At 41.6% G+C, this 16,192-nt stretch overlaps 1 protein-coding gene across 2 annotated transcripts in view; it reads left to right on the top strand.

Annotated features, from left to right (window-relative positions):
• Window positions 1-16,192, top strand: part of APOOL (apolipoprotein O like) — a 217,257-nt gene that overhangs the window by 101,225 nt on the left and 99,840 nt on the right. For both annotated transcript variants that reach the window (XM_085607811.1, XM_085607810.1), the window contains exons 2-3: window positions 4,238-4,348; window positions 7,041-7,160. In XM_085607811.1, coding sequence (XP_085463937.1) covers window positions 4,238-4,348; window positions 7,041-7,160 — 231 coding nt within the window. The remainder of the gene's footprint in view (window positions 1-4,237; window positions 4,349-7,040; window positions 7,161-16,192) is intronic.

Genomic DNA, 16,192 nt, shown 5'->3' with positions numbered 1-16,192 from the left:
TCCTAGAAAATCGATTTAAACAGTTCATGAAAGTTCTATATCTAGAATTATAGATGGGTAACTGAATAAGGGGGATGTTATTCACTGAAAAGTTCTGGGTGACATCAAGTAGACAATGCAAGCGAAGCTCGAGCTGCCTATGATGTCACCCAGAACTCCTTTCTACCTAAATTGAAAAATATTGCCTGGTCTTCACCACCACCATCTGTGCACTCCTAGATGAAAGCCACACTTTTTGCTTTTACACTGGGAGCAGGGACCCAGCACTGCGCTAACAGTGGCTCTGTGACAGCCGCTTGGCAGCATAGCTGCATTTCCTCTCTCAGCACACCTCTCTAGAGACCCACGCTGAGAAGGGAAGGTGGTCGGCGCAGGCACAGGCCTACCTACATTCTCCAATTTCCATTGGGTCAATGGATATCCGACAGAAGGCGAGTGAAACCACTGACTGCCATTCCGCCATCGTTCTCTGATGGCCCGAGCTAGGCTATGGAACAAATAATCCCGCCTCCCTGATATACCTCTGTAAAAAAATTGTTGTCCAGAGATTTTCTTTTTTTGAATTGTGTTTTTGGCTCATTAGAGAAGGGATTTATCTAGGGTAGACATTGCTGATCTGGGCCGACTCTTTCTGGACGGCATTTTTAAAAATGGCGGATATGTTGCAGTGATGATGTAATATTTCAGGAACCATGAGGCCTATATACTTAATTTTGGTGTCAAAACATACATTTTGCGGGTCAAGTAGTCTTATAGAGGCAGAAAATAACTCCTCAGAATAACACTTTCGCCATTTTTCAACGTGGCGGCTATAATAGAGGAAGAAGAGACATATATAGTAATGAAATGGAACATGGAAAAAAAAATTGTTAGACACATTTTTATAGTTCACTTTATTTATTTCGGCAATTTCTTGCGGTACATTTGCAGAATGTTGAACATTTGAGAAGAGCATATCGACAGGAACATCTTTTTGTAGCACTGGTTTTGCAAGTATTTGTAAGTTCTGTGGGTAGTGGCTTTAGAAATTTTGTAGGTTTTAGCACCCCATCAATATCTTCCCAACCAAATTCACACAGATCTTTCTCTATAAATGCATGATCCAAAACATTTCCACATCTTCTAATCAAGTAGAACGCACTTTTAATGTGTCCATGCACATTATATGATGTTGGTGGAAGGTCACTTAGCGGGACTGATCTCTTAAACTCACTGTATCAAACATCGTCAAATGTGTGACAGTCAGAACTCATTTTGCACACTTGCACAAGGTATTTTTCTACATCTTTAAAGCCACGTTCTTCTTCTGTCTCAGCAAATCCTTTTAGAAACATCACAGGTTCAGCAGTTAAAGCGCCAAGCTTTGTTCCAATTTTACTCAGTGTCATCACCCATAAGAATATGTGCCTTCATAAGAACACTGGGCACCTCTGGGTCACGTTTCTTGTACAGAATATGAAGTGGAATTAAGTGTCTTTTCTCATCTGTTCCATAATGTATCTAGAATTCTGATAATCCTTGATTTATGAACATTGCAACAAATCTAAGTAGAACAATAATATCTGTGTCATTTGACAGTACAGTGACTCAATTAGAACCATTTCAAACAGCCCTCTCAACATGTGGCACAACACGAAGGTTGGCTTCCTCCAATTTGTTATTAAGTTCTTGAACAATGTGGCCTGTACCATTTAAATACATCTCTGCAGGCACCAACTCCTCATTGACAATCATTCCACTTGCAATAATTGGAAATTCAGTGTTCACTGAAGCATCAGCAGTGTTTGGTGAGTTAACATCTCCAAGTTTATCTTGTTCAATGTTGATGACCTGAATATATCAAGTTGCACAGGTATAGGTGTCGAATTTTTGATGCAGGCAAGGTAAATTGTTCCACTTGTAGACATTTGTCTGATTCGCTCACATTTTTTGACCGGTAGTTCCAGATAACTGTCAAAAACAATGTGCAGTTCTTGCAAAGTGCACACTGACTTTAATATCTGTAGAACAGTGTGGGCGACCTCTTTGAAGTTTTGCATGGATAAAGTCCACAGCAACAGCAGTTTTCAATGAGAACACCTTTTTGAATAAAATTCTTCAGATGAAAGAATTTTTTCGAGCTCTTGTACGAGTTTGTGCCTTACTGGTTTGGTTGCAGCATCTTCATCAAATAATTTGTTGGAAAAAGACCATGCAACAGAATATCCTTGATAAATTCCCCCTTTTCTTTTGCTATATCGATCTCTCTATGTTCTTACGCAAGTTGTTTTTTTGTAACTTGTTTTGTAGTGGCTGGTTGGACGAAATTCTTACTATTGCAAGTAAGGGGTGGTAGTTTAGCTTTAGTGATTATGTCAAACAGCCTTTTCTTTTTCAATACAAATCTCACCTGCTTCAGCTCTGCGTATAGTTTTGATCTATGTTCCAGGACATCTAGTAGGCATGTCTTTATTTCGTTATCCACATATTGTTTGGTCACAAACTGGTGTTGTCTCACAGGCTAAGTCATTTCAAAGGAGTTTTTCTTGCTGCTGCATGAAACGAAGAAGGCTGTCAACATGTTTATTAAAATGTTCCCCTCTCTTTCCAACAAGTTCGTAGTGTGGAACAGTTTCATGATGCGCCATCAAGTTTTAATTTGTCATCTCTCTGACAACATTGCAAATAGAAAGGACTTCAGGTAAACTAGCTGCCATTGAGCTACATATTCACTTTTAAGTGTCTGACCAACAATTCCCTTGGAGCTTTTTTGTGATCTCCCGGATCGTCTGTTCCAGTTTCATATCTGGAGCTACAGTCTTGAATCTTCCCTCTCTTTCTTTCACCAAAAAATGTATTTGGATGAATTTTCTGTAGAGGTATGGTTTTTCCACCTCTAGCTTCTTCACTCTTTCCAAAAGTCCAGGACCCATACCTTGGGTAGTTTATGCAATAGAATTCGCGAAACACATTAATCCGTGACTGCACAGTCTTCACGTGCAGCTCCCAATCACCTTCCCTATCAGCAAGTACCACGTTTTTCACTAGAGCTATCGTGTAAAACATTTTCCCAGTTTTTGCAAAGTTCAGATTTTTCTTTACATTCTTTGACAAACTCTATGAACTTGAATTTCAGGTTTTCAGATTTTGAACTGAGTGTATTAAACATTGCCTGGCTATGCATTATGTCTTTTGATTGAAGTGCACCCTGTGCCTTGTTGACTTCTGAGATAAGATAGGCAAAACCTCATTTGTCAATCTTGTTCCAGAACGCATTCCAACGCAATGTTTCTATAGCCTCAGATATGATGAGCATACCTTGTAACGAACGAACATAATAAGTTCGGCTAAATACTGACTGGACAGTTTTGATTCCAAAGATTTCAACCTCAATAAGTGTGTCGTCTATACCCCCCCCCCCCCCCCCCCCAGATATAACTTCCTGCACACTGCAACTTAACTTTTGTCGTGTGGATAACACCCATCATTGGATAAAGATCATCAAATTCTACTGGATTGCTCATAAAAATGTCAGCTACAATATGGAAAACACCTTCATCACAGAAAATTGGCAGGGTAGGCCAGTCTTCAAGCTGAGTGCTCACATTTTGGAATTTTTTTGGAGCTGTGTCTACTGTTGTGTAGTTTGTGACTGGAGATGGTATTACTGGTAAAAACCCAGCCTTCTTCAGTGGGATGGTTTTCTGGGAGAGCAGAGCATGAATTCCAGCCCACGGAGGAACTGGCTATTCTTCATCCTTCAATCCGCACCGAATAAGCAATATAATAAATGCAGTTGGGCTGAAAATTTCATATTGGAAGAAACTAGCTGCAAATAAAAACATGTTTTCCCTTTGTGACTCACATACTCCCTACTTTGTTGTTTGGTAAATCCCTTTGGCCTTTGTTCTGGCTAAACAACAGATAACACATTGAATATACTCTGCTTTCTGATCAGTTGTTAGAGGTGGACGAGGGGTAGCCATCGATCTTCTAAGTGGATGGACTTTGGGTTTGGTTGTGGTCGCTTTCTCAGAAGATTGTAATATGTACTAGTTATCGAAATTAGGTGTTCACACTTTGAAACTTCCCAGAGCATTGTAGCCCTTTAGGAGACAAATATATTATTGCACAACATCAACATTCGTTCTGTCTGGGTTGTAGCAGTTTACTCCATTTGTGTTGTGAAGGAAATATGCTCTCCGTTGTTGGCTGTTGATTTTACTATATTTGCCTTTTTATATTTATCTCTTCTTAGATTATAAAGCTTGCAGCTGTACCTGTAGGTCTGGTGGGCCTTGTCTCCCTCCGAATATATGCAGCAAACCAAGAGCACGTGGGAGAAAGTCACCTATTGATACCAAGCCAGGTAAAATATATTTTTCTTTCCAAACAGAATAATAAAGATGCTATGCTGCACCAAGGTTGTGTAGAGTGTTTCTGTGTGGAGCATTTGGCTGTCCTATCCCAGCCCTATTCTCCCTTGCCAAAGAGATATTGAAGCAAACCTTGTCTTCCTTTCAGCCTCATGGCGCCTTCCTCCCTAATTACGCGCAGCCTCTCTATATAGTATATGGCTGCTTCACTGACAACCCGGGAGAATGGACTCCGTAGGCTGCAGGTGTTTCCTGCTCATGCAGGGGCACCCTCTCACTTGGAACCAGACACTCTGCCTTCAGAATTGCAAAGGCCTGCTATAGTGGTGACTTATAGGTTTTAAGTGCAGTGACCCTTAGATATAGTAAACCTATATCTTAAGTAAGTAGTGCATGCAGCAACTTACACAGGCTGCAATGGCAGCCCTGTATTCCATTTTGGATGTCTCTCATGGGTGGCATAATACATGCTTCAGCCCATGGGAGACCTCTGGGGCACCTATGCCCTGGGTACATGGGTACCATATACTAGGGAACGACAAGGGTACCCCAGTATCCAATCTGGGATGTACCTAAGTACTGAACACAACAGTTTAGGGAGAAAGCAGATAGACTGGGGTCCTGATAAGCAGGATCCCAGTCAGACTAGTCAAAAACAGCATCACATCAAGCAAAAAGTGGGGGTAACCATAAGAAGCAGATCATACTTTCCTTCAGATACCTTAAAAGATTACTTTTAAGAGAAAGAGACAGAGGGAATCACTCATGCAATACTAAGGGATGCAGCAAAAGCAGTGGTTGTGGGGTGATTAATTAACCACACAACTACATTCTTTCAACTAACTAAGTCAAAAAGACTATTTTTGGAGTCTAAAATAAAATAAATTGGAATTAAAATGTAAACGCTCAGGCACTAGGAAGACACAAACAATGCTGCGTATAGCTCGAGGGGAACCAGAAGCTAAGGATGCAGCCCGAAAACTTTAGAAATGAAACAGCTATACTACCAGCGAAGCGATAAGTCAGATAGGCTTCTTGCACTATATTACGCAGACAGAGGACTAGGAAACATATCGTTTCCATACTGGAAAGCAATGGGCAATGCAGCTCTAATACCCAGAAGATAATGGCAGTCTTCTCTGAATTTTATGCAACCCTCTATAGGGGGGTAGCAAGAAGCGCATCCTTACAAGACCATACCTCGCTGAGGTCCAATTCCTAGAAATAGAAGCCTCACTCACAGAGGAACTGGACCTGCCAATCTCGGAGGAGGAGGTCCTACAAACCATAAAAATGCTTCCGAAAAACAATGCACCGGGCCTGACTCTTTTATAAACCGTTTGCCAGAATTTTGTCCCCATGTTTGACGACCTTTAACTCATTTCTGAAAACACAAATGAGATTACCCCATCCACGTTGGACTCCCATCTAACCTTAATATTAAAGCCTGGAAAAGACCCCCAGGAGTGCGTGTCAGGTGAACATGGCACTTTTTGCTGATTATGTCTTATGCTTCCTGACGAACCCTGCCACCTCCCTCCCCGCATTGCTCAAAGAGTTAGACCATTTCTATCAGGTTGCAAGCCGCTAGATAAATTATCATAAGTCTAAAGCAATGGGAATGACGTGGAATACAGAGGACAGTGAAAAAAATTGGTGCCAGTCACCAGCTAGAGGTGGCATCAGCCTGAATCGACTATTCGGAGGTGACCATCTGCCCCAGTATTACGGAGCTCTGCCGCATTAATGTACTGCCCCTCCTAGATACCCTGTTTAAAGACCTCTGCAGGTGAAAGGGGTCAACTAAAAGTCTCTTGGATGGGCCGGATCAACTGCATTAAAATGAACTTTCTACCACGATTACTGTACCTTTGCTGAAGTTTACCAGTGATGATTCTCCCGGATATTTTTAAATCCATGCAAACTAAAATTTGGGCCTTTATTTGGAATAACAAAACTCCACGAATCGCGAAAACCATTATGGTTAGGAGCCCCGCAGAGGAAGGAATAGGTGCTCCTGATTTGGAGCAATATGTATTTGCAGCACAGCTGGTACCAGCTCTCACATGGTGCTCTCTAGACACAAACACTGGTGCATCCTAGACCAGACTTGAGCTCCGCTATCAGCACGACTCTGCATGCTGGCTTTAGTTCTGGTGCTCAATTTGGCCAACCCTTCTGAAGAGCATCAGTTGACTCTCTCCCTACTGTGGTTACTATGTTTTTAAACAAGGCTGGAGTTTAGAACTGGTGATGAGTGTTGAAGTACAAGTTACTTTCTGCAGTGTCTCACTCTAGCAATCATTGGTCTCCTTCCTGCAAGCTAAAGTGATGCCATTCTGTTCTCTGCCTGCATCCCTTCAGTAAGCACAAAGAGCAAAGACCTGGAATGAAGTGAGCCAGGAGAGGCACATGAGGGCGAGTCCTAGCTGCTGTGATAAATTGGGCTATACAATTCGAATGTAATATTTTGTCTGCCAAAGTGTTGCGGTCCCGTGAGCTGTAACTGGGACATCACATGATGCTTGAGAAAGGGGCCTAAGGACCTGTAGTAGAAGAGGCACTAGCAGAAGTAACTTTTTAATTCAGTATCACTTTGAAATGATCTTATTTTATTTTGAATGTGTGTTCGTACTTGTTTGTGATACCTGATCGGTTTTTCTGGTGACTTGTGCTTTATTTTAGCTTTCCATTTATAGGGCACCTCCACAGCAGTCAAAGTATATTGAAGAACAGCCTGGCTCTCTGCAGTTAACGTTATCAATTGTACGGAACGCAATTCACCCGTATGCAGCGTGGTTCAAGGTAAGGTACACAAAAAATAATGTAAACCCTTGGTTTTAGTTGCCACTAATACGAGTTTCCTAATAACTGTCTAAAGCACTTTGGAAAACTATCTCAGACCGCTTCCCATAACTCACACTTTGGCACAGGTGAAAGGGAACAGGGTACAGCCTGGGATCCACATTCTGGACAGGTTGCCAGATGCATCAACCCACACCCATCGATCTCTAAAAAGCGTTAATCAGTGGAAAAAGCATTTCCTCTAAAATCAGATTTTTTTTCTTTAACCAATCTGTCAATTTGCTTCTTTTTAGGTCTCGCCTAGGCAGCGCGCATGCGCTGCTCTAGGAGATAACCTTTAGAAATCGTCTAGCTCTTTTCAAGCACTCGTGCTTGTGCTGGCATCCACCGTGTGGGAGCGAGCAGCGTTGCGCGTGCTAATTGAAAACAGATGGCCCGCGCGCCTCTGCTTTCTCCACAAGGCGGATGCCAGCACATGAACGAGTGCTTGAAAACAGCTGCTGCTTGTTCTAGGTTTCTTTCTGTTTGCCTCTCAGCGCCGCTCGTTTGCCCGGCCTCTCTTGTTTTAGGTTTCTTTCTGTTTGCCTCTTAGCGCACCTCGTTCGTCCGCCCTCTCTCTTTTTTCATCCTTTGCTTAGTTGCTCCCCTGTGCACGTCTTTCTAAGTCTGTGTCTTTGCCTGTTTCTCTCTTGTTTTCCCGCTCTTTCACTCTCCCACCGTCTCTACGACTCTTTCTCTACCCCTGCAACCCTCGCTTCCCTTTGTCGCTCTCCGTCATCGCACTTTCTTCCTCTCTCTCTGTCAACTCTCTGTTTGTGACTTTCAGATGCTGCATCCGCGTGATTTCTTGTCCTTTTATTGCCTTTCCTGATGTTATATATTTCAATGTAACCCCGTCTTCCTTTCTCTCTCTCTCTCGGTCTCTCTCGGTCTCTCTCGGTCTCTCTCGGTCTCTCTCGGTCTCTCTCGGTCTCTCTCGGTCTCTCTCGGTCTCTCTCGGTCTCTCTCGGTCTCTCTCGGTCTCTCTCGGTCTCTCTCGGTCTCTCTCGGTCTCTCTCGGTCTCTCTCGGTCTCTCTCGGTCTCTCTCGGTCTCTCTCGGTCTCTCTCGGTCTCTCTCGGTCTCTCTCTGTCTCTCTCTGTCTCATCCAGTCTCTGTCTCCCTCTCGATCCCTCTTTCGTTGACTGTCTCTGTAGCTGTCTGACTATACCTCTCCACGTGCCTCTGGACTCTTCTGTTACTCCTTCTGACGCTCTCTTGACCTGTGAGTCTGTGTGTATGTTTTGTGTGTGTGTGTTCTCGCAGTATTTCAAGGCGCCTGCCTCTGTCTTTCTTTAGATGTATTTATATCTCTCTCTTACTCTTTTTTACTCTCTATCTTCCAAAATCTCATTCTCCCTCTTTCTATGTCTCTGACTTCGTGACTTCCTGGCTGTTCTTGGACATATTTTGTCTTCAACTGTTAATTTGTTTGCATATTTCAGGTCAATAGAGCTTCGACTCTGTGATGCCCGATATATAAATGACAGCGCTCACCCCCTTACTCAAAGTTTTTTTCATACACATTCGCTCTGTCTCTTGTTAACTCTCATCGCGCACTCACTACCTACTACTTGTTCGCAGTGTCTCTTTTTCCCTCCGCCATTTCTCACTTGCACTCTTTCTCTCTGTCATTCTTTCCTGGTCTTCCTCTATTGCTTTATTCCAAAGGATCTGTCTCAATGCCCTTCCCTTTGTCGCTCTCTGACTTTCCCTTTGCACAGGTCTGTACCTACCTTCGTTCCCTGTTTGACTGTGTCTCTTCCTATTGAGACCCCTTGCCCCGCGTCACCCTTTCACCTTTATTTGTCATTCTTTAACTCTCCCGCCTTGTTTTTATCTCATCTTCTCACTCCATTTGTCTCTATTCCTTTTTTCTGTGTCTGATTCGCCTGTTACCTCTATCTCAGAGGCACTCTCTTGGTCTTTTTTCTTTTTCTGTACCTCTGTCGCTGCACTTTCTTTGTCTCTCTCAGTTCTTCCCACCCTCTTTCACCTCACGGATGTATTTTACTCTATCTCGGTGGCGCTTTCTTTTTCTCTTCTGTTCTACTTACTCTGTCTGTCTCTTTCTTTCTCCCCCCTTGCTTCTTCTTTACCTCCTGACTAAGTGTCTCTTTCTCACTCCACGTGACTCTGCGAGAATCTCCTTTCTCTACATCTCTCTCGTTGCCTCTCTTTCTGTGTGGATGACTGTCACACTTACTCTCTCACTGTCCCGTACCTGCCTTTCTGTGTCCCCCTCACCGTCTCTTCTCTGACCTTCTCCGTCTGTTGATTTTTTTGCTCCTCTAGGAATGTGGCCATTCTTGTTTATTATAACTTTTCAACATGCTGCACAGCAGCCACGCTGCTCTACTACATAGCTTAAAAACAAATGCCAAGCCAAAACTTCTGGCTAAGCACTTATAAGGTACCAAAGGCAGGACCTATTGGCTATGCCAATGCTTGTTTTATCCTAGAGACAGTTTCTCGACCTTCATGTGATCAAAACAAATAGTAAATAACAAATACGTGCATATTTACATATATAGAAGGGCTTTGGGTCACCCCTCTTCATCCTTTATTCTTTTCACAGTCATACACATTATGCTTCCACCCACCATGGTGTACGCCATGGGCCAATGGGTCCTCCCACTTCAGTTATTGGCTGCGAGTGACTGCATTTTGCATGATCTCAGCTTCATAAAAAGTGCATTCTTGTGCCTATGCTGGCCAATACTTCTCTTTAGCAGTACTTCTTTCTTTCCATGCTTTAACTTTTGTCTAAGTCACCCTTGTGTGTTTAAACTATGTCTCCGGGTTACTGTAATCCAACCCTCTAGTTCTTTTTCTGTGCTCCAATAAGAATTATGTTTTCCAGTACTGTGTATTATACATAGTGTATTATAACTATATAGGGTTTCTATTTCTGTACGCCTACAGCTAAGGAAGCTCCATACTGTTCCATTAAAACACCATTCAAAGACTATTTTTTGGTAGCAGCATTATTTCTTTAAATTTCCTTTTTTCATTTTGGACTTATGCTTGCTAGCCCTATTGGCTTTGCTGTAATTTCTTTCAATGCCTATAACCTCCAAAGCTAGATTAATATATATCAATCAATCAGAGGAAAACGGACCCCGATTGCTGGCAGGTAGATTTTTATTCTGCTCCTTCTCTCAGTGACGCGTTTCGGGCACAGCCGAGCACTTGATCACACACTGGTAACAGTCCGCCATTACCATTTAAATATGCTAAGTGAGTTTGCTTACTGTGTCACGTGATCATAGACACAGAAAAAAGATTTCCGCAAAGACAGATTACGTGAAGTCACTTAAACAATCGCCACGAATTTAAATACATCTATTTTTACTAAATTTGTGTGCACAATATTGCTGTATAAATACATATAAAAGCATCACTTAAAACATACATCAGTTAGTCCAAATTTTAAATTAAAAAATCGAACATGACCTGAATGCAAATACATACGATTATATTTACACATCAACACTGGAATGGATAAAAGATGTAACGCATTGTTAAAAACTGTCAATAAATAGGATATAAAATATCGCTAATAAAACAGTATCAATATAGTGCCACAAAATCCAGACATGAACCAGCGAGAGTCATATATGTGAGCTATTAAGTATCAGCCTAAATGCTTGTTATGATGTAATTATGGCCCAATTGTTTTCATATCATGTCATAATACGTCATCTGAAATAGATAAAAAAGTGCCATAAAATATGTGCAAAATATTACTAACGCTATCCTTTCCTCAAATGTCATCTCCATTAAAAAGGATATTCTAGTGTAAGTAAAACCCATAACAAAATCTAAAAAGCAAAAATGTGCAAAATCTCCTAAAGCAGCTGAGGTTCCATAATGAGTATTATGTACCGACAAAAACAGTGTCTACTCATAGAAATAAGTTACCCAAGAGGGAAGGAGTATATAGGAAATAAATAGGGAGGTGACTAAAAGAAATCAGTGCATGATGTAAGATAAAAAATCTGAGTTTAGTAGTCTCGATATCACCAAGGTCACGACAACATGTTCCTAGAGGAAATTGTGCATATCCTCTGTTGTGTTCAACCCATGTGGTGCTTTACTATCTAGTTCTAGAATAATGCGAGATTCTAATTGTCTTAGCTTCTTTTCTTTGTTGCCACCCCTCCTTAGGGGGGGAATCGCATATATATATATATATATATATTCACTTAAAAAACCATAGGTTTCACACATGTTATAGTTAGCTGTACATTTCACTCGTAAAAAACCAATGAAATTCCACGTTATAGTTAGATCAAGTAACTATAACTTGCGCGCCCACAATAAACTGCTGATGACGTCACATAGTACATCACTCATGACATGGTCAGTGACATCACTCATGACATCAATGATGACATCTGAAATTACACATTGTGGATTGCGGTCGCGCAAGTTATAGTTACCTGATCTAACTATAACGTGGAATTTCATTGGTTTTTTATGAGTGAAATGTACAGCTAACTATAACGTGTGAAACCTATGGTTTTTTTAAGTGAATTTGCAAGGTTTTGTAAATGATAATTCCTAACTATAACGTGTGTGAAACCTATGGTTTTTTCAGTGAATTTGTACGGTTTTTTAAATGCTAAGTTATGTATTTATTTTTTATTTTTTTTTCTGATTTTTCACTATGCGCACACCCTGCGGTGTCCATGCGCACGGTCCATGCCGTGCGCGCCTCGCCTTTTTTTACGCAGTAACATTTGTTTTTTTCTCCTTTGTGGGTCCTTTAATTTATTTAATGAATGTGATTGTTACTTCTTTATTTTTTTTTTATTTTCTTTTTTGCCGTGCGCGTACGGTAAGCTTACCGTACGCGTACCCCGCGATTTTTTTTTTAAATTATTAAATTTATTTTTCGTACTTTTGGGTCCTTCTTGGACCCCCTGACAAACACTAGGGGGTCTGCAACTCTCTTCGTTGCCCCAGTTTCACGTTCCCCACCTTTGTTTCTCAGTGCGAGAGACAGAAAATGGCGGCCGACACTTCCTGATTTCGACCGATTCGAATGTTTACAGTCATGTAACCACCAATCAGAAATGAGCTCGCGCACGGCACCGTACGCGTACGGTAAGCTTACGGTAAGCGCACGGAGCGGGCTTACAGATATATATATTGATTTAAATGCTATTTTCTCAGGACCTACTGAACAGATTTACACCAGACCTACAAAAGGCACATCCTTGACCTGAGGACTACCTCTCTGCCAAATTTCAAGTAATTCTGTTCAGCCGTTCGGGCTGTAGCTGTGTCTAAAGGTCCTATGGAAAAATGCATGGGGAAAATGCGTTTTGGGACCCCCCTTTTTTCTCAGCCCCCGCTTGACGAATCCCCCCGAGACTTTCAGGGTAGGAGCGGAGCGTAGCGCCCCATTAGTTTTGAAAATTTCGCGAGGATTCGTCGACCGGCGCCAAAGTTATTCCAAATAGAATGTTGCGGATTTCCTATGGAAACACGGTCCTAACTATAACTATCTACTGGCGACCGCCAGTAGATAATATATATATATATATATATATATATATATATATATATATATATATATATATTATTTCACTTAAAAAACCATAGGTTTCACACATGTTATAGTTAGGTGGACATTTCACTCGTAAAAAACCAATGAAATTCCCCCGTTATAGTTAGTTCAGATAACTATAGCTCGCGCGCCCGCAATCCACTGCTGATGACTTACCTCATAACATGGTCAGTGGCATCACTCATGACATCACTGATGACATCATCCTTGTGATAGAGTGGCGGTCGCGCGAGTTATAGTTATCTGAACTAACTATAACGGGGGAATTTCATTGGTTTTTTACGAGTGAAATGTCCACCTAACTATAACATGTGTGAAACCTATGGTTTTTTAAGTGAATTTGTACGGTTTTTTAAATGCTAAGTTATGTATGTATTATTATTATTTTTTTTTTAAGGTTTTTCACCGTGCGTGCACCCCGCAATTTAAAAAAAAAAAAAAAAAAATTCTCACCCTTCGAGGTCCTTCAGGGACCCCCTGACAAAGGCTAGGGGTCAGGAACTCTCTACCCTGCCCCCTTTTCACGTTGGCCACCTCTCTTTTTCAGTGTCGCACCCAAAACAAACAAAATGGCGGCCGACACTTCCTGATTTCGACCGATTCGAACATTGACTGACATGTAACCACCAATCAGAATTACGCTCGCGCACGTAAGGGTGCGCGCACGGTGCGCGGCTATAGATATTTATGTACTTTTAACTGCAATTTATCAGGAACTACTGAACAGATTGACTCCATATATGCAAAAGGCACATGCCTGACCTGAGGACTACCTCTCTGCCAAATTTCAAGTAATTCTGTTCAGCCGTTCGGGCTGTACCTTCGACTAAAGGTCCTATGGGAAAATGCAGGGAGAAAACGTGTTTTGGGACCCCCCCTTTTTTCTCGGCCCCCACTTGACGAATCACCCCGAGACTTTTAGGGTAGGAGCTGAGCGGAGCGCCCCATTAGTTTTGAAAATTTCGCGAGGATTGATCAACCGGCGCCAAAGTTATTCAAAATAGAATTTTGAGATTTCCTATGGAAACACGGTCCTAACTATAACTATCTACTATATACATACATACATACACACAGCCATTTTAGTGTACATTTTGTTACACCTGCATGGAAAATGAGCCTCTCATTATATAGTAATGTACCATTACCTGGTGGGTTTTATGTAAAGTGGATAACGGTCCATTTCTTAACAGTTTTACATCTTAAATGGGTCTAATTCTTTCTAAGTATGCCATGCACTTTGGCATTAGTGATAATGTTTCAGGTATTTTTAGATTTTGCAATTGTAGCTGGATTGGGGAAATGTTAGGTGGCTTACCTACTAGGTGGAAACATCCACATTTATGTATTGATGGTTGTGATGAAGAGCAAACATAATAGTCGTATGCAGATTGCATATTAAATGTTCAGTTGTAGAAATCTTGTCTGCAATACTGTTTTTAATTCTTCTTGAGGACTACCCTAATTTGGACAGTGGCTTTTTTTTTGACAATTAACTGATAGTGAAAAAAAATATGAAGAGGTCAGATGCTATTATCATAATAGACTTAGCGGACAGGGTTTCTGCCACAAAGATGATGGAGTATCTTGTCTGCCAAACTCTCAACTCGACCACACTGTTCCGAGTCATGCAAACCGTCCTATTTCTGCCAGCGAAGCCTCCACTGGCTCTGCCTGTAGAAAACCTGGATCGAAGGCCCTATGGACGTGAAGGGGTCTAAGTACCTCGGAACATCCGCCCTCTTAAGGGTATATATTCTGACATACCTTTTTAGGTTTCGCCTGCACAGCGCTTTCACAGTGCTTGAGAAATCTATTGTTTTTAATCTAAACTTAAAAGAGACTTACAAACCACCTCCTCTCTTTCCTGGCTTCTCATTAGTTCCCGTGCGTGCCACTTACCTTTCCTCCATTTCTTTTGGCTGTAGCATATTTTCCTACATTTACCAATGCTTGGTCCTCGTCTGCTTGTCTTATCAGTTTCCCGCCGCAGAAATAATGTTAACATCCGCTTTGGGTGCAGAAGGTGGATACAGCCTTCTCAGAGGGGAACAGCGAAACCTGCGAAAATCCCCCCTGGCAACTTTCTGGGATACAATTGTTTAAGCCTTAACAGAACATGCCAAAAAAGACGCCTATCAATCTTCGGGAACCATGTTTGATGTGTTGCCTTCTAAGTCTTGCCCAGGGTTTCCTAGAGCTAACTCCTTGTACCATTCTTATGCATAATGGGCTAGATCCTGCATGTCAGCACCCATGCATTGACCGTGTTGCTCTTCTTTTTGTGGCGATCTCTCAAGCACTGCTGTACAGAGATGCCTCTCCCTGAGCATATGATTGCCAGTGTTTTGAGGTGATGAGTTTCCACTTGTGGGAGGGTTGTTCTGTTAGTTGTATGAACTACAGTTTTCAGTTTATTAACTGTAAAAGGCAATAAAGATAATTTATATAAAAAATAATAAATGCTTGAGATTTATACATTGTCAAAAGTTTGAGAACTAAACACACCCCAAATGTTGTTCCTAACTACTAGTGCCTAATTGCCTCTCTGCATTGTATGGTATATTTGCTGATTCATACGAAACCTCCTGAATACCTTGATACAAGAGTTCCTAATCGGATTCCTTCTTGACTGCATCACTACAGCTACCAGTGTGGTTGCCACCTGCCAGTCACCAGGATTTTTCCACCTTAAGGAGTCTATAGAGCATTAGGGTCTAATGCGCTCAGATTATGCATTTTGCAACAAAGGATGGAAAACAGTAGTGCTATTTGCTTAGTAGGAAGCATGTGCAAGCCACGGTTCCATTTATTTTGGATTCTGGAACTACAGAATTTCTACACGTTTGTCGTGGAAGTAGACTAGAGCACCAAAAAATACACAAGAGAATGAAAATATTCCTTTCATCTAATGTACAGTGAGCTAGAAAAATGTGTGACTATTTACAACATCTGTCAGCTTACAAATGAATCTGCAAACCTTCCCATAATTTAGGCCTAAGAGGCCTGGGTCTAGCAGTCTTTTGCTACATAACTAAAGCACCAAATCGTGGATCATGGTAACATATATCACGGATTGTAATGCATAACATTATCAAACATGTATTAAAACCCGTTCACATGGCACCTTGCTTGTTCAGAAGGGGTGGCAAGTCCATGTCTTGGGTCCTGAACTGGATACAGCTGAATACTAGGTCCAGTGTGTTTCTATGTCAGAACATCCTCCCTCGATCTCTGATCTAGAACCCTTACTTGCCACCATCGTAATTCCACACGATCAATGTTTTTATTTTTTATAAAACTTGCTATTGTGTGTGTGCGCCTAACACTTGTCTGAAGTCACCCCCCCCCCCCACCCCCCAGATTTGGAGCATTGAACATCTTTCACTGTGCATAGCAAAGGTCCCCGATAGACA

The sequence above is a fragment of the Triturus cristatus genome, chromosome 5_2 (assembly GCF_964204655.1).
Source record: "Triturus cristatus chromosome 5_2, aTriCri1.1, whole genome shotgun sequence".
Lineage (NCBI taxonomy): Eukaryota > Metazoa > Chordata > Amphibia > Caudata > Salamandridae > Triturus > Triturus cristatus.
Note: the sequence above shows the minus strand (reverse complement) of the source record. Positions and strands in the feature narration are given on the sequence as shown.